The sequence below is a fragment of the Helianthus annuus genome, chromosome 14, assembly GCF_002127325.2.
Source record: "Helianthus annuus cultivar XRQ/B chromosome 14, HanXRQr2.0-SUNRISE, whole genome shotgun sequence".
Taxonomy (NCBI): Eukaryota; Viridiplantae; Streptophyta; class Magnoliopsida; order Asterales; family Asteraceae; genus Helianthus; species Helianthus annuus.
Window position 1 is genome coordinate 151,684,319 of NC_035446.2, and position 23,649 is coordinate 151,707,967.

At 33.9% G+C, this 23,649-nt stretch overlaps 2 protein-coding genes across 2 annotated transcripts; one reads left to right on the forward strand and one right to left on the reverse strand.

The window, feature by feature from the left end:
* The first annotated feature begins 3,104 nt into the window (after positions 1-3,104).
* Positions 3,105-4,978, forward strand: LOC110904347 (glutathione S-transferase T3-like). The gene is made up of 2 exons (XM_022150191.2): positions 3,105-3,887; positions 4,203-4,978. The coding sequence occupies exons 1-2, from the start codon at positions 3,401-3,403 to the stop codon at positions 4,934-4,936; spliced, it is 1,221 nt and encodes a 406-aa protein (XP_022005883.2). The 5' UTR covers positions 3,105-3,400; the 3' UTR covers positions 4,937-4,978.
* A 14,961-nt stretch (positions 4,979-19,939) lies between these two features.
* LOC110904346 lies at positions 19,940-21,019 on the reverse strand. The gene has a single exon (XM_022150190.2). The coding sequence runs from the start codon at positions 20,579-20,581 to the stop codon at positions 20,189-20,191; it is 393 nt and encodes a 130-aa protein (XP_022005882.1). The 5' UTR covers positions 20,582-21,019; the 3' UTR covers positions 19,940-20,188.
* Positions 21,020-23,649: the final 2,630 nt, after the last annotated feature.

Sequence of the window (23,649 nt, forward strand, 5' to 3'; positions counted from 1 at the left end):
GTCTGCTTTGTCGATGTCATACCCAGAACTTGCACAAATGCAAGATTGCACATGTTGGTTTTGTAAGTCACGTCAATCATCAGCACATGCGAGAATTTCTGCTTGGGATCCGGTTGCGTGTAATAGATAAAGTGTTTCTCGACAAGCAGTTGTTTTAGTTTCTGCATGGGAGACGTTTTTTATCGAACTTTCTGACATTAATCTTATGGTGAGCATTGTGTATGTCTTGTGGAACAAACTTGTTATTAGGGTTATGTTCAATTATGGTTTTCCAGATTTTACACGTTTCCATGTCTTGCCCTGACAGCTCCTCCACCAATCTGAACTTGATATGAGAGAGTCTCCTGGCATATACGTAACCCTCCAGACGGTTGTGGTTATGTTTTGGGTTTTTCACATCTACCCTCCAAGTGTGACTCGTTACGTTGTAAAGCCCTATCACCAAAAAAGGGTAGCCACATTTTTTCTGCTAGTTTTTTCGAAGTGTGGCTATGTTTGTCGCTACGACTGCAATGATTTAAAGGTGACGGTAGATCTAATGGTTTAAAGGTGATGGTAGATCTAATGCCTAATTCAAATAAGTAAATAAATGCTTACCTCTTTTAGGTCTGGCAATAACGGTTCGTTGGGATAAGAACGAACGTCGGGCACGACTTCCTCGCGTGATCATCATTCACCCTCCCTTCGTAAGAATCAGATATGACAGACCCCTCATAAAACAATGGTTTGATAAGTATTTCATAAACAAAACAACAAAACAAATGAACATATAGCATACCAGACTGCTCTCTGGAATAAACGTGTTCATGTTGGATTTGCGAAAAAAATAATTGTTATCCCACGGCTAAGACATTGTTAACGTGCCGGTGTTGGAAATTCAAAAGATGAATTGCAGAGAGTAAATTGTTTGTCGTTTGAATTGTTGTCGAAAGAAAGCTTCTTTCCTTCGTCGTATAAAGGCGTAATGCAATTTTAAAGCTATCATTTTCATGATAATATGATCCTTAAACAATCTCGTGTGTATTTTCTAAACAATGTATTAATTAAGAAAAGTTTATTAAATATGGGCAAATTATGAACTATTACGTAGAACATTTTTACCCTATGCTTTGAAAGTTGTCACAAACACATTAAAAATTTATGAAATTATATCTCTATCCATAAAAAATGCTTTATATAGTAACTAGTGTTTAATGCCCGCGTTGCGGGCGTGGGGTCCTTTTGTCTTGCTAGGTAGTAAGTAAACGATGACCAAAACCGGGAAAAATCGTAAAAAAATGTAAATTTATACCATTACGCAACGTAAAACGTAAGCAAGAAAACGTGAATTATACCGTGAGCTAACGTAAGACGTAGAGAAACACAAATATACACCATCCTCAATACAAGACATAAACAATAAAACACAAAAAAAAAATTTAATAAATCACTACAAGGAAAAAAAACTAAATGGTATCGATTTGGTGGATTACCAATTTAATTTGCAATGTTTCAAAAGAATAGAGACAAAAAGGTGGGCTTTGATTTGAAGAAAGTTAGGCTTTGGATACATACAGGTGATTCCATGGTTATGGTAAACAAAAGTTCATGGCATTCCTGTAAATAAGATCCTAAAATTGTCCAATTATCATACTGTTCATAAGAATTACTTGAATTGTATATAGTATATATATATATATATATATATATATATATATATATATATATAATATAATATATAATATAAATATAAATAATCATCAACACATAATAATAAATAATTACCAAAAAAATAAAACAGGTCGTCCATTTCTCTGTCGTTTCGATTATCTTAGCTTGTTTGTTTCTTTATGCCAGTTAAAATTCATATATTTGTTTCTTTACTCAGGTGTTAAAAAAAATATATATATATATATATTTATTCTTTAAAAAATTTGGTTCAAAGTAATAGCGCTACAAGACAAAAAGCACGTGTTGTTAACCTTAAACGAGTTTTTAATGTACGATTTTAGTTCTAATGCAATCAAACAGCGGCGGATTCACGAAGCTTCGCGGTTTCACAAATGACGGTTGGCTTTAAGACAAGCCAAGCCAAGCCACATAAGCCGACTAAAGAACCGACGCTTAGCTGGAAGGCAGACTGTCGTTGTCGTGATATTGTTTTATTCTTTTTTTGTTTTTCTTTTTTTGTGTTACTTATAAGGTTTAATTTTATTTTGGTTATACGTCAAGCCTTTTTTCTTTTTTCCGCTCAATCACATGAATTTCTTGGCGGCAATTTAGCTTTTAATTTTTAAGGAAATCATATGTACTAGAAAATATACAAACAAATTTCGCATACTTACTTTATTTTGATGTATCATTAGAAAGATCTTCAATTTTATAGAAAAATAGTGTATACACGCTAAACAAAGTAATACATGAAAGAAGCAATACAACCATAGTTGTTAAAAGCCACCGCTTTTTGCGTCTACGCCCATTTTCCCGGCGAGGCAAGACAATTGCGCCTTAAGTCAAGGTAATTGCGCTTTAATGATGGTCCATGCGTAGATTCCGGAGAGATTTCTAGGTTCCGTAGAGTTTTTGGTCAAATTCTCTAAATCCAGTCAGATACAAGCTAGATTTCTATTTTTATCTAACAAAAACTACTTTTCTATACCAATACACTAATATTTTAGAACTGTTGGTAGTAAATATTTGATATTAAATGTTACAATAGCTTTAGTTTATCTTATCTGAAAAATAATATTAATTTTCTAATACATAAAATATTTTATATTTATTTTCGTTGTGTGCTTTTCTTTTCTCAGGCTCTAACTTTTTATGTGCCTTGCGTCTAGACCCCAGGTGAGGCCTATGCGCCTTGAGTGCACCTAACGCCTTTAATAGCTATGGATGCTGCACATTTTTTTTTGTTTATATGCATTAAAAACTGAATTAGAAAGAACTTAAGCCAAATTTGTGCATTCAATACATTTATAGTCATACATGGACATAAAGTATAAATATGTAAAATAATTAAGCGTATCATCATGGCTATAGATGTAAATTTTGCTTAACATCAAATGATAAATTTTATGATTTTCTCTGAATATATTCCTGATAGATAAGAAACAACCAATATTAGGTCATATGTACTGGGGCGCGTTGATTGAACATAGCGCCAATATGGCGCCCTGCACACCGCCCCCAGCGGCGCTATGTGCGAAAATTTTAGAACAGCGCGAAGAGCATAGCGGCGTGAAGAAATGGAGAATTCAAAATTGTGACCGTTTACAAACGGTCAAATTAAAAAAAAAAATTAATTTATTTTTCAACTTTCCTTTTAAAATCCTTCTCCATCTCTTTATTTTTTTACCATACCCATTCAAACCTTCTTATTTCTCCCAAAATTTTTTACAACTCTTGTTTATTTTATACAATGAATCCATTCAACCGGGGCTTCATTCCTCCTCGATCTAGTGCGAACCCAAACCAAAGTGCCAATCCTACTCGTCCCGTGGCACCGGTTCCCACTAGACCCAACCCTTTCGGCTCCGGTTTTCTCGACTACAATCAACAAAGTCCCGGGTTCATGAATCTTTTGAACCAACCGCTATCATGGGACCCTAATCTCTACGGGTGGAACCCAAGTCAAAACATGGATGGGATGGGGTCGTCTCAAGCGTTTGGGTCGGCTCAAGCGTTCGGCTCCCCACTACACGAACCCGATGTTGTTCCGGAGACGCAACCCGAGGTACCGGATACGCAACCGGAGACGCAAAAAGGAAAAGGAAAAGCAAAACGGGCACATAAAAAGAAAGTTGAAACCAACACCCGAACGAAAAAAAATGTGCAAACGTGGGAGCCCGAAGAGGAGTATGCGTTAACCCGCGCTTTCATCGATGTTTCGGAGGATCCGGTCGTAGGTATGTTTATTTTTTTATTTTTTTTTATTTTCGGTTAATTTTTTCTGTTTTTATTTTCGGTTATTTTTTTTTCTGTTTTTTTTATTTTCAGTTTTTTTTTTCTATTTTCTGTTTTATAATTTTCTATTATTTATTTTCTGTTTTATTATTTTATGTTTATTATTTTCTGTTTTTTAATTCCTTTTGTTTTTTATTTTTTTTTCTGTTTTTTATTATTTCCAGTTTTATTTTCTGTTTTTTATTTTCTGTTTTTTATTATTTCCAGATTTTATTTTTTAAATTTTGAGCTAACATTTAATATTGTTTTGTGTGTAGCAAACAATCAAAGTAAAACCGTATTTTGGAACCGAATACGAGAACTCTTTTTCGAGCTCATGGGTAGGGGAGAATACCGCCTACCGGACTCTATATCGGGGAAGTGGACCGATATAAACAAGAAGTGCACAAACTTTCAAACCGTGTACCAACGCTTGTATTCCGGATGGAAAAGTGGAAGTAGCGATGAAGACATTACGCAAGAGGCATTGGTCGAGTATACGGAGGCTAATGGCCATTTCCCATACATGAAGTGTTGGCAAATCCTTCGCCATAGCCCCAAATGGGCCGTCGTAACTACTCCTAGTGGTCGTTCGGGAAATACACGGCCATCAAAGAGGTCCAAAACAAACGATTCCGGTGAACCCGAAACGCCAACCTCCGACGCTCGAAACATCGGCTTGGACGAGGATATTCCGGATGACGAGCCGGTGGAGGAGCTACCAAGACCGCCCGGAAGAAAAAGCCGGGCGAAAAAACCCGAGTCCTCGTCGATGTCTATGGGAACGGATATGAGTCACGCATTTTCGGAGATAAACAAGCGGCTTCAAGACATACACGAACTTGGTAACAAACGTTTGGAGGAGAACGAAAAAGTTACGGAGATTATGCGGGATCGACAATGGGCTCACGACTTTGACTTCTACTCCAAACCGCATGACCACTTAACGGGAAAAGCTTTGAAAATGGCGTTGGCTCAAAAGGAGCGGATTGAAAAAAAATATAATCTTTGATTGTGTAATTTTTTTTTATGCTAGTTTAATGTTTTTTTTCTAGTTTCATGTTTTTTTTTTATTTTATTGTACTTTTTTTTATTTAATGAAATGAATTTTATTTTTAAAAAACTTACAAAATGAATTAAAAAATTAAAAATGAAAAAAGAGTAATGATTACACAGGGGCTTTATGACTACGGCCTCAAATTACATAAAGCCCCATAAAGCCCCGGGATGATGTGGCATGCCAAATGGCGCATAACGCCCCTTTGAGGGCTTTATGACTACACATCCCTTATTGATATTACAATTACACTTTTGTTACAAGCTTTATAGAATAGAAGTGAGCTGAAAATCTAAATCATGATTGATCTAACGTAAATCATAATGACTGGATCAAGCCCAACTTGAGAAATTGAGCCTAATGTCATACACAACATCTTATCGCCCCGTGACCACATCACACTACCACTATTATTTCCCGTAAAATGTAAATTCTCGAGTATCAAATAAGGCTGGCAAATCGTATCTTAACAGGTCTAACAGGTTTCTGACGGCGCGCACAACATAAGTTTCAAACATGATTACGACTCGTTTAACTACTTTCTACCTCATGTTTATAAAACAGTTTTATGTACAAAGATGAATAAATGATAGATCCTAACATTGTAATTTTAATTATTTTAAAAATTAAAAAAAGTCAAAGGGTGTATTTTTCAGTCAAACAGGTCTAATCGTGTCTTAACAGGTACCCAATTGTCAGCTCTAGTATCAAACATGAGACTGAAAATAGAGAGCAATATAACGTATAAAAATAAAATAAAAAGAGAGCAATACGCCCAACTGTGAAATAGATGTCTGATCAAGATATAACATATTTTGTTACATAAGAAGTATACATTGTACACTTTCATAAGAAAAAAAAAAAACATTGACTCGTGTTAACATTAATAATTTCAAAAAGTTAAACACATGATAGTGTAGGGTGCATTTTAGTCAAATAACTAAAGATATGGAATCCAAGAAGTGGAGACAGCACTCCAGCTAGGATAATCAATTTTCAACACACATTGTTAAAGTGATTGAAATGTAAACAAAACTATCGTAATATCTTTTGTTATCTATTGTTATAAAGGCATTTGGTACAATTATTAGCAAAAAGAGAAATGGTTGCTTCTCAAGGTGGGATCTTAAACCAGTGACTGATACATTCTTTTCCTTCATTCTATGATTAAAGTCCCACTACTATTTTCTGCCCACATGTCTTTCCCAATACTACCTAGACACTATCTTTGTCTTTTTAATACAAATAAAATAGCCTATTGGTCCACTACATGTGTTTTTCTAGCATATCGATCTCTTAGACGATAAGCTTGATACATATGATCTAGTGTCTTTCAATACTAATCTCAATCGATATGGTAGTTTATATTTGTATCCCACCATTTATCATCACAATGTTTGTGTTCTTAGATTGATCTCTTAGACCACCACTAGACCAAGCCTTTCCTTTGTCGTCAATAAGGTCGCGGTTGGTTCATACGTTAGCCTAGTGACAAGCACTAAGGGTAGCGAAACGAATTCTTCGATATCTATGAGGACATACAATCACATGGTATCTGAAATGAATGTAAAGCTCTTATGAATACAAGCATAAAACTACTTGGTTTCGGTTTGCTTTGTTTCTTGTGAGTCGGGGACCAAACAACCTAAATTCAACACTAAGATGTGACAATCTTGGAGTAACATTTCTTTTAACTAACCTAGTATTTCATGAGTGCACTAATGTGACGATATCGATTTCCACTTTGTAAGGGAAAAAGTGGTGCACAAGAAGTTATAAGTTGAGAATTGATGATTCCTTCATCATGTGTAACGTCCTACTTTTAAGTGGACCAAAATAGGTCTCAACCTTTTTCTTTTGATAACAACCTAATGTTTAGTTTATAAAACACATCCATCAACTTAAAAAATGTACAAAATGAGTTATCATATATGTAAAGTTAAAAACATGTAAAATTTATTAAAACATCATAGTAAGATATATCTACAAAAGTTTTTTTTTTTTGATTCGATAAATCCTTTCTACGTATAATTCACATCCCAAATACTTGATGACCACCATCTTTCTCGATTTCTCGATCTAAACCTGAAGACATATGCAAGACAAGAATTAGACATGGTGAATGATTATGACCCTACAAGATATGAAAACACCACAAAAAAATACAACAAAAACCCGTAGAAATTCATCCCCCACACGCACTGTAGACTAAGAGAGTATAACTATGGTATAGTATCGTATCGTATGGTACGCCGACCATATATAAATTTGGGCATCGCACATAAGGATTTGAGCGTATAGCCCCTCAGCTCGGCATGGTACAAAGCTCTTCCAACTTGTTAAAAACTCAACAAATACATATATAACTTTGCTCCAAACAATGCTATAGTATTTTACTTGATTGCATGTCAAATTTTACTACTACAACACTCAAATTCAATAAATAGGTCACATAACAACTTGGAACTCACATTAATCATTGTAAGAAATAACCTACTATTACAACAAGTTTAATCATCAACCAATCTTATGATTTCTTTGATTCTTTAGAGACATCAACAAGTCCATTTAGGACTTTGACTTTCAATATACATAGAGTTGTGCATTTAGGACATAAATCTTTAAATGCACACACACAAGGATCATAGAATTAATTTGGTATACATTATACACTCAACTCCATCTCATATCCATCAATTAATACCACAACTTGATTTAAAATAATACTTCCACCTTATGTCTGTTTATGGACTTGCAACTTATTTTACTATATAGTTACAAGTCAACTTAGCCATAAAGCCCTAAAAATTTATAGCACATCAAATAATATATATGTCTTTCAATGAGGGTATAAAATCTCCTAGGATTGAACGAATCATGAGTTCTTCCTCTGACCCGTTGACTTCCTGAAGTCGAACTCATATAATGAAATAATTAAGTTTAGTTCATATACTTCAACATTATATCATGCTATTTATTTCAACACAACATCATCATACAAATCCTTAATACTTTAGCAAGATTTCAAGAGATTGATTAATACCATCTAACACCCAAATTGTTTTCAAGAGTCGTATTCTCCCATTGACCCGTTAAGAATTGTCTTACTACTTATTAACCAAGGTTTAAGCATCCAATTTCACATGGTAAACCAGTTAACTAAACTAGGTTTGAGTTTCATCCATTGTAATTTAATGCGTTGTTTATATAGAGGTGCCATGTATTATACTATTTTATCTTTTTCTTTAAAACAGCGACACACATACTTCCTCATTCTACACCACCTAAAATCTACCTAAATACCCACAATAGAGATTGAATCCTCACCAGTTGACTGAGGGAAATTCATCAATGTCATTGGGCCAAATGCCTCTTGGCTATACCATTTTATCTCTTGAAAATGATATACATTGATCATTACAAAAGTCTAGTCTAGAGGCGTCTCTGAGAATTCACGCCCTTCCGTAATGTTCTATTATTATTTAAAAAAATCAAATTAGTATTGGGTTCAATAAACCTAATGCAAGTGGGCTAAATTCTAAACCATAAAAAATGATTTGTAAATAGGCCTATATTGGAATTGTATGTGTTTACTATTTAAAAAAATAGCAAATATATATATTGGACTTTTTTTTAAATTGCGTGCCCCTCGAAATTACAGGCCTTGTGCGGAGGTCCTCCCCGCACACCATCAAAGCCACCCCTGGTCTAGTCAACACCGCAATTCCTAAGATTGCAAAACTGGAAACTTGTTCTTCATTATGATTATATTTGCTTAGTTTAGGTATTTTAAAACGGAGGAGAGAGCATATATGTTAATATTCTTTAAACAAACAAAGATATGATATGCATACACAACTGACCTACAACAATTTTACAACACCACATCAGTTTTAACACTTTCAATGAATTAAGAACCAAAATCTAAAAATACGTCAACCGTCTAAGAAGTTGGTGATACCCATAGTATTTATAGCCTTGCAACTCACAATCATGAAGTGGCATGAATCGATCCCCATATGTAGTCGCCGCCAGTTTTGTTGACGGTGTGAAGATTCAATAATTTCCAACTATATATGACAACATACATATTGATATGGTATGAGTTCTCATAGGAAATGGACTACACGAGTACATATGCTACAATAGGCGTCCCTGGGGATTTAAATACATCCGTAAAAAAATACGCCCCTTAGGTGTATTTTTTAACTATTTTTTTAAAGACGATTAAAGTTATTAACAATAAATATAGAAATTAGCAAAATTAGAGTATCAAATGGGCCTAGTTTAAATTGTTGTGTCCTGAATGGGACTATCTAAGTATTAGTTCTTTTATCTTTTAACTAGGTTTTTACCCGGGATTGCTTCTCGGGCTCAGGAAACTTAGTTATATCAATTATTATTTTTTATTAATACGACCTCATTACATCAAGCATCTCATTGGATTCAACATCAATGTTTTCACATCACCGGGATTGCTTCCCAGGATGCAGAAAGTTATTAATATACTTTTAAACAAATGAACGATCAGTACCTTACAGGAAAAAAACGTTCAACAAACAATAAATTCACAAAATATATCAGTGGATACCCAACAAAATGTAACACAAAATGTATCAGTGGATACCCACAAAATGACTATTTTTTAACTATCAGTGGATACCCAACAAAATGTAACACAGATGTTTGGTCAGTCAGTGGTCAACATGAAGAACGAAGAAACAGAGGCTGGCCTTCAGCAGTGGATAACATTTAACAATCACATGTTTGCGCTTAAACAAATGTTTGACATTAAAAAGAAGTTGGCCCATAAACAACTGTTTGCAAGAAAAGACCAATTTCAAGAATACTATACCCAAACAATCAAAATGAGGAGCTTAATAATAATCCAAGTGTACTTCATTTTTATTCAGTGGATGTCAACTAACAAAATGTGAGCAGTAGTTGTTTTTTATCTAACAGTGGATAGCCAATAGTAATTGAAACACTGATATTTGGAGTTAAATAAATGTTTAACCTTAAACAGATATTTGCAATAAACAGATATTTGGCCATAAATAGATGTTTAGCCTTAAACAAATGGTCTTAAACCAAACATCTGTTTAAGGTCAAGATGTATTTGACTATTGGTGAACCTCAATTTAACTTTTGATGAACAGATGTTTGACGTTTGGTCAACAGATGTTTGGAAACCCATGATAGATTAAACACTATGAACGAATAAACACTGAAGTATCATAAAACTTTGAATGAAAATCGTGAAACCCTCAACATGATACAACAGTTGAGAGGAGACGTTTGAATCATGTTGAGAATTTTTATTCACACTGAGATTATTAAAATAAAGTATTACATAGAAAAATAAAATTTAATGAAATATTTATAAACTATTACACGCTAGAGTTAACACTTGTTAGGATTTCGTAAACTCTGGCCTTTCTCCATTCATGCTCTCTTTTGTTTTTCAGATCAGTTAGCATGTTGCAGATTATCTGATCCTGTTTTAGAAGTTGGGTAACAAACTCTTCTGCATTTTTCTGGAAATTTGATGGAGGAGAGTGGAGGACTTCATCAAGCAATGCTATGCTGTTCCAAGTTTTCTTGTAATTAGTACCGTTGATTATGTCGACTTTCATGTTTAGTTCTTCGTCTGTTCTTTTTTCTTTAAGTGACCACATCGAGAATTGGGTTTTAACATCGCTGGTGTCTGACCAGAGGTAGAAGCTGAAGTTTGCCATGTAGATTTTTGTTGAATTTTCTGATGTGGAAAATCTTACACAGACAATGATTAGTAACACAGTTTGTTGATATTTTGAATGAAAAGTAATTATCGATCTTTTATAGAGTTTAAAAACGCGTGTACATGGTAAATGAATAGGTTAATGGTAATTATGATAATATGCTTTTGTTCTTTGAACTTCGAAAATTTGTCCCTTGGGTTTATTGATATTTAATTTTAAAATTTTCCCATAAAAATTGGGGTTTGGAAAGGATTTTGCATTAAAAGACTGCTGCTTTGAAATATACATTAATCGGTTTATATTAAATCTACACGTTTAGATTGATTAAGTATATAAACTCATGACCACTTCACCTGTTTTTCATCACAATTTCCTAACAAGATTCATACTTTCAAAAAAGTGGACTAATATAGTTTATTGTTGATATGGCGTCATTCACTACTGTAAAATCAGATGATTTAAAGCAGCGTTTTGTCAAGCATATAGAGGAACAGATGTATGAAGATAGGACTACTCTTCAAGAGCTGAAGAGATGTTTTGATGGATTGCAAGTTAGCATGTTCACGAGAGAGCAGGTTTCCAGAAATCTTATGCGAATGCCTTCAACTGCAGTTCGTGACCTTTGTGTTGTCAGCAATATAGAGTGCGGTAATAGAGACGTTGAGTTCATGGCGATGCTGAAGGACATTCATCAAGAAGTTCAGCAATCGATGGAGTTGAAGCTGTCATTACTTAACTCTCACGGTTATTGTTAGATTTAAAAGTTTATTGGTTCAGTATGTTATTTATGTAATAATTGGACTTTCAAGGTCATGAATAAATGAATAAATTTTAATCTTATGAATCTATGGTGCTTTTGTAGGGGAAAAAAAAGAGAGAGAATGTCAATTTTAAATTACCATTTTACATATTTTGCATCTAAAATATGCTAGAAAGTATTATTTGAGAATACCCCTGAATTTTAAATTACCATTTTGAATTTTAAAAGTTATGGATATTGTCAGTAATTAGTGATTTGATTTGAAAGCAATTGTTATCATGCAATTTCTAATTTTTATTTTAACTTTTATTAAAAGAAAAACACCGTCAATTTCAAATTCCCAGTTTGCATATTTTCAATGTTCAAAGCTCAAGAAATTAACATTAATTACTGATTTGATATGCAACAAAATGTAATTGACAGTTATTTTTATTTTTTATGTTAACTTTAACTTTTATCAAGAAAACAATATTGAGGAACTCTTATCTCATTGGAATGTAACGATTAGGTTAAACGGTAATTTCATTGTAATTCTTCACTAGATAATTTCATTCTATAATTAATTAACCGCATCAATTATAAAAATGTGAGGAGTGGATGTTTTTTAGGAAAACCAATGATGGTCAATATCAGTGGATATCAACAATAAAAATGTGAGCAGTGACAATTTTTTAACTATTAGTGTATTGCCAACAGTGATTTAAATTATCATTTTATATATTTTGAATTTGAAAAGTTAACGATATTGTCAATAATACTGATTTGATTTGAAAGCCATTGTCATCATGACATTTCTAATTTTTATTTTAACTTTAATTAAGAAAAAATATCTGTCAATTTGAAATTCCCATTTTCCATATTTAAGATGTCCAAAGCTCAAAAAATTACCATTAACTTTTAATTTTATATGGAACATAATTTCATCAACAGTTATTTGGATTTTTTATGTTAACTTTAATTTTTAAGTATCAGTAGATAGCTAACAGTGATTGAAACACTGATGTTTGGACAGTCAGATAAAGAATGAAGAAGAGGTTGTCTCTCAGCAGTGGATAACATTTGACAATCAGATGTTTGAACCAAAACAGTGGTTCCAACAAACTTTTAAGGATTAATGAAAACTATCATTTTTTACTATTTTAAATATCTTTGACCTTAAACAGATATTTGACCTTCAATATCAGTTGTTTGGAGTTAAACAGATATTTGACCTTAAACAGATGTTTGAACATAAAAACATATTTGAGGCTAAACAAATGTTTGAACTTAAAGAGAAGTTTACCCATAAACATCTATTTGCAAAAAAAAAAACAAATTTCAAAAACATTATATCCAAAATTTAATCAACAGTTATTTTGATATTTTATGTTAACTTTAATTTTTATCACCAAAACAATATTGGAGGAACTCTTATCTAATGCAATGTTTTAAAAACCGGTAAATACCGGGCGGTTATACCGGTATTACCGTTTTTAGATATAAATCCGGTACGAAACACCCCGGTAAATAAGTGAAACGGCATAAGGTTTGTACCGGCGGTAAAATCCGGTATACCGGTTTGAAAACGTAATACCGGTACCGTCCCAGGATTATTTTAGTTTGGGGGGTTACTTATTTTTTTTATATATGCTACTTATCTTACGTAATTTTTATATATTATGATTATTCGTAACTAAAAGTTCTTATTTAATATTGTATGAAACGAAAATAGTTATCCTCTGATGAGGATGAAAATAATAGTGAATTTCATATTTTATGCGATCGTGAACTTGATGTATTCAACACTCAAATTGCTTAAATATATCGTACACTTTCATTTAAAAGAGCTTGTTGAAAAATTGAATGATTTTCGATTATCTTTTGGATTATTTTTTATTATGGATTTACTTTTGGATCATCTTTTAATGTGTAGTCATGCATTTTTGGATTAACTTTTGAATAGATGTTGTAATTTATGAGATTATAGAGTTAGCTAGTCAACCCGGTTGAACCGCTCGGTACAATCTGGTTCAACCGGTTGAACCATTTTTTAGCCTAATCCGGTTTGATTTAAAAACCGGTTTTTAAAACATTGATCTAATGTAACGATTTAATTTTATTGCAATTTTAGTTTTCATTTGATAATTTCATTCTATAATTAATTAACCGCATCAATTATAAAAATGTGAGCAGTGGATATTTTTTAGTAAAAGCAATGATGGTCAATATCAGTGGATATGAAGAATAAAAATGTGAGCAGTGACAATTTTTTAACTATCAGTGGATAACCAACAGTGATTTAAATTACCATTTTGCATATTTTGAATTTGAAAAGTTAACGATATTGTCAATAATTACTGATTTAATTTGAAAGCCATTGTCATCATGACATTTCTAATTTTTATTTTAACTTTTTTTTTGAACGGCAAATTTGGATCACTGACGGACCACTAGAGTATCATCGTGCCACAAGCAGAACCACCCGATCATATCCATCTCCACTAGGCAATAATGCCTATACACCAATTCAGGAGGAAACCCAATAAATCTGGGAAAAACCCCCTTTGTGGGAATCGAACCCATGACCTAATGGTCATAAGCCTTATCCCACCACCAAGATACCACTAGGCTATAATGCCATGGGTTTATTTTAACTTTAATTAAGAAAAAATATATGTCAATTTGAAATTCCCATTTTCCATATTTAAGATGTCCAAAGCTCAAAAAATTACCATTAATTACTAATTTTATATGGAACATAATATCATCAACAGTTATTTGGATTTTTTATGTTAACTTTAATTTTTAAATATCAGTAGATAGCTAACAGTGATTGAAACACGGATGTTTGGACAGTCAGTGGTCAACACAAAGAATGAAGAAGAGGTTGTCTCTCAGCAGTGGATAACATTTAACAATCAGATGTTTGAACCAAAACAGTGGTTCCAACAGACTTTTAAGGATTAATGAAAAATATCTTTGACTTTAAACAGATATTTGACCTTCAATATCAGTTGTTTGGAGTTAAACAAATATTTCATCTTAAACAGATGTTTTAACATAAAAACATATTTGAGGTTAAACAAATGTTTGACCTTAAAGAGAAGTTTATCCATAAACATCTATTTGCAAAAAAAAAAAAAAAAAAAACGAATTTCAAAAACATTATATCCAAATAATCATAATGAGGAACTTATTTAACATCCAAGTGTACTACATTTTTATTTAGTAGTATAAAGATCAAACAACTGTTGTATTTATAATACAGATCAAACAACTGTTGTACTACATTAAATACTAAAGTTACATAAGAACCACTGATAATTAAATACTAAATTTGAATCCGTTGTAGATGCCGAACCACTGCTGATACTAAACAGTCGTTTTCCTTTGGTTAATCAAACTCTAGTTACATAAAGTCAATCAATTTATATCTCCAACAATCGCCATGAAATCCATGGAAGAACTCAATGCATAAACATCAGGATTTATAGAAAGCTGATCTCTGGTGAATAGACGAAGATGCAGTACATGAAAACACTTCTTCAGCTGCTGAAGAGTAGCCCTGTCCTCATATACTTAATCCTTAACTTTGTTTATAAAGAGCTGCTTTAAACCAAACTTTATGCTTCTTTTAATACAAAAAAGGCAGGAAAGACCATTACTCTAGTAAGATAAAATCTTATCTTACAATAGTAGCAGATCCTTTCTTGGACAAGTCATCATCATCTTCTGCACAAGTCAATTATAATCATCATTTACTCATAAGAAAAAATTATTTTAACTGTAAATTTAATAATCTTTCTTTGTGTTTAATTAAACTTTATACTTTTTTGAATACAAACCTATAATAACCCGCAACATATTGTATGAACTTCAAACAACTGTCATTAGACTGAAATATAAAGCGAGAATTAGAGTATATCACTTCATAATTAAAAACTCAAAATTTGAAAATCAGAGTAGCAAAAAACACATACTTTAAACGATGTTGGAACAATGATACTGGAAACAACAGTAGAACAACCATCATCATTATCATCTACAACAGATCATTGACAATCATCAATTAGTCACAACTTAGATAACAAAACTTTAGTAAAAATCAAAAACAAAAACACATACCATGATTATGGAAAACCACATATCAACAAAAATTAACCAAAAAATCGGAAGATTCAAATCTCAAGCAAACAAAACCCTAATTTCAAAAAGAATAAGCGGTGAACATATTCACAGATCAATAATCAACAGATGTTGTACTCTATATCATAACCCTAGCAATGGTTACATGAAAAGACACAAAACACAAAGGATTAGTATAAATAAGAGGAAGTCATGAAACTATTTCAACTAAAAAAAAGAAGAACAAACCTTTTGATGAAGTAATCGATGAACAAAAGAAGATTTTATGGTGGCGTCTGCAAGAAGATTAAGGTTTGCAGGGTTTGTGAAATTTGAATTTGAATCACCGGAATAGAGAGAGAGAAGGAACCCTGGGCATTTGTAAAGAAAGAGGAGAAGTGAGAAGAGAGATTATATAAGGAAAAGGGCAGTGGTACTGTTGGACGGGAAAAGAGAACTGAGGATGCCCTAATTAAGTGACACATGGCCCAAATAACTTTCATTTATTATATATAATAGATTGGGCCTAGATTTTTCTATATAAAGAATGTATATGTATATAGAGAGGATTTTTTTTTTTAATTGTACCCCTGTAAAAACCAGCCCTGGCCGGTAGGGGCGGAGGTAGTGTACACATGGTACCCCTCAACTCCGTCTACGTAGTGTAAAATTTGTATATTTTTCTGGTTTTATACAAATGATACCCCTGATCCAAGAAAATTGAGATACCCCTGAATTTTTGGACTAGATCCGTCACTGCTGGTGGGGGGTCCTTCTCGGACACCCTCCTCACCGCCCTGCATGCTACACAAACATATCGAAAATTATATAAATCTAACTTTTAATAAAAGACTCCAAATAATGCCACATGGCATTCTCTCCTTCAACCTCATAAATTTTATTTATATTTATTTAATAAATTTCTTTTAATATTAATATTAATTAATAACCAATATATAGATATCACTAATTGTTATCTTTATCTTTATCTAAAATTAATAAATAATTTTAATTTTCCAATTTAGACCCTTTGTTTTTTTTACTTTTAACCCAAAGTATTTCATCTTTTACAATTTAATCCCAACTCTTTTTTATTTTCAATTTTGGTTCACCATACTTTTCATTTCCCAAGTTTTTCGTTTCGTTGTAAATTTGTGAGTTAACACACCGCAACGTGCGTGTGGGATTCGACATTTTTTCGTATATTTTTTTCCCATTTGACTGGCCCGCCGCGTCACATCTATTTTTCTGCGTTTGACAAGTTTGTCCAACACGCGGGTCTTGGATGGACTCAGTTATTTTTCTCTATGTTTTACGTTTCGGTTTAATTTCTCAGCAACGAGCGTGTGTGATTCAAAGATTTTACATCTGCTTTTCGCTCGGCTTATTTTTTTCCTGTTTTTATTTATTTTGTTTTTATGAGCTTTTCCGGTGTTGGTGGTCGCTGACAATGGTATAGTATTGCTACTACTTAACACAGTTTTATGACAACCGCTGCAACGCGGGGACTTAATACTAGTAAATACATATACAAATATCATGTGGTTTTTACTTTGGTATTGGCCCATATACAAATATAATGTGGTTTTTACTTTGGTATTGGGCCCAAAAAACGCAACACCAACTAGCCACAACCCACCAATGAATCATTAATCCAAAGATAAGAAGCCCAGGCCTATAATATCTACTATACCAGGCTGAAAAGTCGTACAAAATGAAGTACGGGTTGCAAATTAGGCCCACATTTTGTTACGTTTACGTTTAATATGAGTTTGTAACAATTTTATAAACATGATCATTGAAGCAACTAGAGTGGGCCGGTGGGCACAAACCGAGGACTTACATGTACATACAGTTTTGTTTTTGTGGGGCTATTTTTATTCTTATGGGAGTACTATTATTCAGTAATTATAAGGGTGAAGGGGGTGCACCCCTAATTAGGTGAGTGAAATTTTTTTTTAACCCAATCATACGTTGCCATGTCATTTCCCCTCTATAACTCCCCTCTTGTCCAAAAACGTACGGGGTGCACCCCTCTTAGGGGAGTTGTTTTTTTATTAAAAAAAAAAAAAAAAGTTGATTGGTTGTTACAGCCATGGGGCCCACCATCTCTCTCTCTCTTGTTCGGTGACCGAACGCCCAATACCCTCACCGATTTGGGCTCCCGCAAGGTTGGCGGTGCCACCCCGATCGGCAAAAGCGTTCCCCGCTTGAACTCCCCGAAGACGCCCCGAGCAGCCTAAAAATCGAAAATAAACATGAGGTCATAAAAATGTGTGGGTTTGTACCTGAGGTCATTAATAGTTTTGACCACTCGTTTTGTCTTGGAACATCCCATGTGACCGAGTAAATGGTTAAAATCGGATTGTTGATGTCAGTCTCAGGTGTCCGGATGTAAGAAAAATAGAAAATGAGGGACCACTTACAAGTAATTACTTGGGAACGGTAAACCCCATTTCTCTCTGTTAGACTATACGGAGTCATGAATGAAAAACTTACGGAGTCATGTTCACCCTTCAAAAAAAAAAAAAAAAAAGACTATACGGAGTGAGCATGGAAAACTGGCGTAGAAACCAGTCAACGCCGAGCACACCACCTCGAACATGGCCAGGGGCGTAGCTTTGTGGGGGCCGGGAGGGGCGCCCGACCCCCCGAACTTTTTACTCAGTAGTGCCCGGTATGTAGTTTTCGTATATAATTTTTTAGGTATACATGTTTTTGACCCCCCGGTTTTATAATTTTTTTAGGTATATACGTTTTCGACCCCTCGATTGGAAATCTCAAGCTTCGCCCCTGAACATGGCCTCGGGGCGGGAGGACCTTTTCCGGCGTGGGTCGTTTTGGTGAGATAATGTGAAGGCTCTTGATTGGTGGGTGTAAAAATGATTTCAATACGTGTATGTTTATTATTTTGTGTTTGCTTTATATGTATCTATAATTTTAATACAAAAAAATTACATCCAGTAACTTAAAATATACGAATTGGATTGTGACAATTCATGAGCATGGGATGGGAGGTGATGACGGTGTGTGGGGAGGACCACCGTACAGGGCCTGTGATTTCGAGGAGTACGTATTTTTTTAAAGAGTAAATTACAAAAATCGTCCTTTATGTATGTCACTTATTGCAAACTGTGTGTCCTTTATCTTCAATAATTACAGAAAATGTACTCAATGTTTGCAAACCCATGCAAGTTATGTCCTTTAGCCCTTAACTCAGTTAATTTTTTGTGGTTAAATCTGACCAAATGGACCCCATATGAGGGTATTTTGGTCATTTTACTCTCATGTGGGGTCCATTTGGTCAGATTTAACCACAAAAATAAACTGAGTTAGGGTTAAAGGACATAACTTGCAAGGGTTTGCAAACATATAGTATGTTTTCTGTAATTATTGAAGACAAAGGACACAGTTTGCAATAAGTGACATACGTAAAGGACGATTTTTGTAATTTACTCTTTTTTAAATCCGATATACATGTATGTTAAAAAAATTAAATAGTATACCTATACCAACTCGAAGATAGGCCCATTTACAAACAATTTTTATGGTTTAGAAGTTAGCTCATTGGCATTAGATTTAGTGAGACCAATACCCAATTAATTTTTTTTAAATAATAATAATAATAATAATAATAATAATAATAATAATAATAAATTATTATTACGAAATGGTACAATTTTTCGAACTCGAACAGGATACATGAACTTTTATGGACGCTTTTGTTCTGCAGGAAGTATAAAGGACTATTAAAGGATCTATAGTGGGCCAGAGGCCACGAAATTCCACATAGGAGTTTTCCGATCAAAAACTTACATTCCAAAAGACCTTCGATGGATTGCTACAAGTTTTGTCTCCCATCCCCTCTCACAGAACTTGACTTCTTATCTCAAGCTTCTCTAAGCTCGTTTAACTTATAAGAGCTCGAGTTAGAGCTCGCCTGTGAGTAGTTTCTTGCAAACTCAAACTCAACTCATTTGTTATTTATAACCAATTTAATATCTAATATATTAAATAAGGGAATTAATATTCACACACCCGTTCTCTCTATCTCTCTCCATACATACATAGATATACATAGAGAGATAGAGTGAAAAGAGATGTGAAAATAAGATTTATGGGTGTGAGAATAGTTGAAGCCTTAAATAAATAAACATTATATAAATAATAGACTTGTTCAGACTTGCGACTGAGTATACACTCAATGACTGGTGTTTGACACCATACTCATTTGTTAAACAACCTTATTTTGAAACTCTAGCGTAAACTCGTTTACACTAGGTTCCATTCGAGTCTTTTAAGAAGCTGATCTTGTGTTATTGACAAAGAACTTATCTTTTTACACCCCAAACAAAAATATCAATTCCATTTTGCATTAAACTACATAAAAAACAATAAAAAAATATCTCATTTTTTATCTAGACACAAAGAAACCCAAACTGCAGATTTTACCTCACAAATCAAAAGATTATTATCTTGAGCAAATGAGGATCACAAATCTATACATTCAAGGCCCATTTTACAGTTTTATCTTCATTCATCACCATGCATACTATACTTGTACAGTACAAACATGAACAACAAACAGCAAATTCAGCCGGTTCAATTAACCCGTTGCGACAAACTCCTAAAAAACCCGGTCCCGTAAAACTTTTCCCACATCTCATTTTCAAACTCAATAAAATCCTCATCGGATTCCACCGATTTCGTAACAAACCGCTCACCGCCACCGTCAACGACGGTGACCCGGTGGCCGGCGGCGATTATCTCCCCATTGGGTCTCTGGATCAACAACCCTTTTTTCAAAAGCCGCCGGCGACGCTTCCTCTTTACCGCTTTCCGGTACAAACCTGCCGGAAGTTTGTAAACGGCTAACACGATGAAATGAACGACGGTGCAGGGGAAACAGCAGACCACCGCTGCACATTCCGCCGTGGTTCCTCCGGCGACCTCCGCTAGCCGGTGACGGGATAAACTCTCGTCTGGATCATCCATTGGAGATTGATGAAACGTTATCTATTGTTATACGACGTCGGAATGGATGGATATTGGAGATTTTCCGGCCATGTTGGGGTGTCCGTCGTCGGGATGAGGTTGGTTGTGAAATCACGACGACGACGAACGGTTTTGATGGAGGGAATGAATTGATATTATTAATAAGTGTGAAGGAATGGAAGGTTGATAGAAATAGGATATCTAAATTGTTGGGGGAAGTGTTGCAAAAACGTCGGAATGATAGAAATAGGATATCTAAATTGTTGGGGAAGTGTCGCAAAAACGTCTGAATGAAGAGCCAGTGTATATCGATTGCTTTTGTGTGTGTGTGTCTCTCTAAGGGTTTCTCTCTCTACAAGTACGTGTATTGTTGTATAATATAGACGAAAGGGGAGGTCAGAGGTGACTAGACTATGGGCCACGTTGTGTACTATGTATAGTTGGTGTTTTTGTGTTTGAAAAGATGGATTTTAGTACAATGTTTGGTGTTCAAACTTTGATAGTTGATATAATATTTGAGGTGGAGCATTTGTTAGAGCGTGATATATGTTATGTGGACGTAATAAAGTAAACAAACCAGAAGGATTTGTGATTTGTCTAAGGTGTTAGAGCTAGAAATAGAATCTTCATCTTTACCAGTGTTAGTCTCTTGACTCGAGCAACGTTACCTAATGTACAAGCGTAAAATATTTTGTGACGATCGTTCCTTTACACGTCAATGAGTAGCGCAAACTAGGCCTGTAAACGAACCGAACGAACATAGGCATGTTCGTGTTCGTTCATTTAACTTTAACCGAACACGAACACGAACATATAATCGAACACATTTTTTTGTTCGTGTTCGTTCATTAAGAAATCCGGCATGTTCGTGTTCGTTTATGTTCGTTCGTTTAAAGCCTAAACGAACAGTTCACGAACATAAACGAACACTAACGAACATAAAAAAAATAACTGAACATATTTGAATAAACATAAATTAATATGATTGAAGAAACAAGTGTAATATATTACATTTCATCCGAAAACACATTTAAATAAGGGTTCATAGTTATACTTATTAGTTATATTTATATAAGTAGTTAGAAAACCGAATATTTATATAAATATAGCTATTTATGTATTTATTAAAATTTAAACGAACGTAAATAAACGAACGTTCACGAACATAAAAGAATGTTCATGAACGAACACAAGGTGTGTTCATGTTCGTTCATTTAATTAAACGAACAAATTTTTTTGTTCGTGTTCGTTCGTTTATTAAATAAACGAACATAAACGAACTTCCCGCCGAACAAGTTCATGAACGTTCGGTTCGTTTACAGGCCTAACACAAACAATAAGCCAGGGCTGTTCCAACCTTTTTAGAGGCCCAGGCGAAATGAAATGTTAGGGCCCTTTTTTCTTCTTTGTTTGTTATAAACGATACTCATTTATCCATGTTTGGAATCAAGCAAAAGTCTAACACAACTATAATAGAGAGTGATTTGCTTGTAAAAGAAATCAAACAAATCTAAAACAATAAGTTTGCGCTAATATTAATAGTTAGCATATTAATTTCTTTTAAGTCGAGGCCCTGTTCTTTTGGAGGTCCAAGTCTGGGTTACTTGTACTATAGGTCCGGCCCTGCGATAAGCGTTGACGACCCTCAATCTCGGAAAACAACTATAGATACATGCATCAATAACTAGGTAGAACCCAAGTTATTGGGTGTTAGATACGTTGAAGATGTTAGATGTACATATTCATTGTGTAAAAATTTATTAAATAGCTTAATGTTTTAAAGTTTTGAACGAATTGAAGTTTTCGAATCAAGCCGCAAGTCGTTGTCCAAGCATATTGTTGTTACAGTCAAATTTAAAAATATGTTGCATATCATTTTCTCTATAAGTTATTAATGAAAGCAAGATGTATTTATGACAATCTCATTTTACTTATAAGTGACTTTTAATAAAACAAACTGGAAAATATATATTTACAAATAGCAGGGAGCATTACTATGCATTTTGCAACACCTTGAGTGAAATTGTGTGTATGTGGTTGACATGAAATTACATCTTTAGGTCTTAACTTATTTTTTCTTCTTGTAATCTGAGTTCTAGTGGTTGCAGATTCTTGTCATCTGAGTACTTCATCTTAACGCATGTAAAATATATTGTTAAATGGTTAACGATGGTGAGGACATTTTGGACTTTTTTTTTACCAAAACACACACCCAAAAACCCATTTGGAACCCCCCCCCCCCTTACGCTTCAACTCACGTACGCGGTATTTCTACGCAAAACTGTGGGTATACCTGATCCCATTTTTCGTTTTAAACACTTTGGGTGCAACATGTACACTTATACAAATCACGAATCATGATTAAACTTGTTTACGCACATACTATATCCGCTAATAACATGATACTTGTATTATTCTTGTTATCGCATGCTATGTTAAACTTGTGTTCTATATACTCATTAACTTTGCAAGCCTACCTTAACAATTATAACGTTATAGGATTAACGCATTGTAACACCTCGAAAATTTATGTCCAATAGTGTATCGACACGTGTCATGACCTTTAAACGTGTAAAAGATCACTTTAGAGGGACTAAAGTTGACAAACAAGGAAAGTATGTGAATAAAAGGGTTCAAAGTGTCAACACTGGATAGATATATCTTTCAACAACCCTACACGATGTTTATACCCTTAAACGAATGAACATGGATCATACGAAGCTAATTGTGAAAGAAAGTGAGAGATTACAAACTACAGGGGTTAAATGTGTCAACATGTTTAAAGTACACCTTTGAATGACCTTTTAGCGAACCCGAAGCTTTGTAACGATAAATTATACTCACTAGAATAAGTGATAGAAATTTCACAAGGTTTCGATAAAGTATGAGAAAGTTATGATAATATTCGTATACGAGGGGTTAAAAGCGTCAACATTGAAATTAAAGGCTTTTCGGGTGATCACAAAGTTAACCAAGGACTTAACCAAGTTTGTTTATAACTTAGGGTCCTTAGAAATCAAGTTGGAGGGTTAAAAGTGCAAAGTAATAAGTTAAAACCACTATTTAAG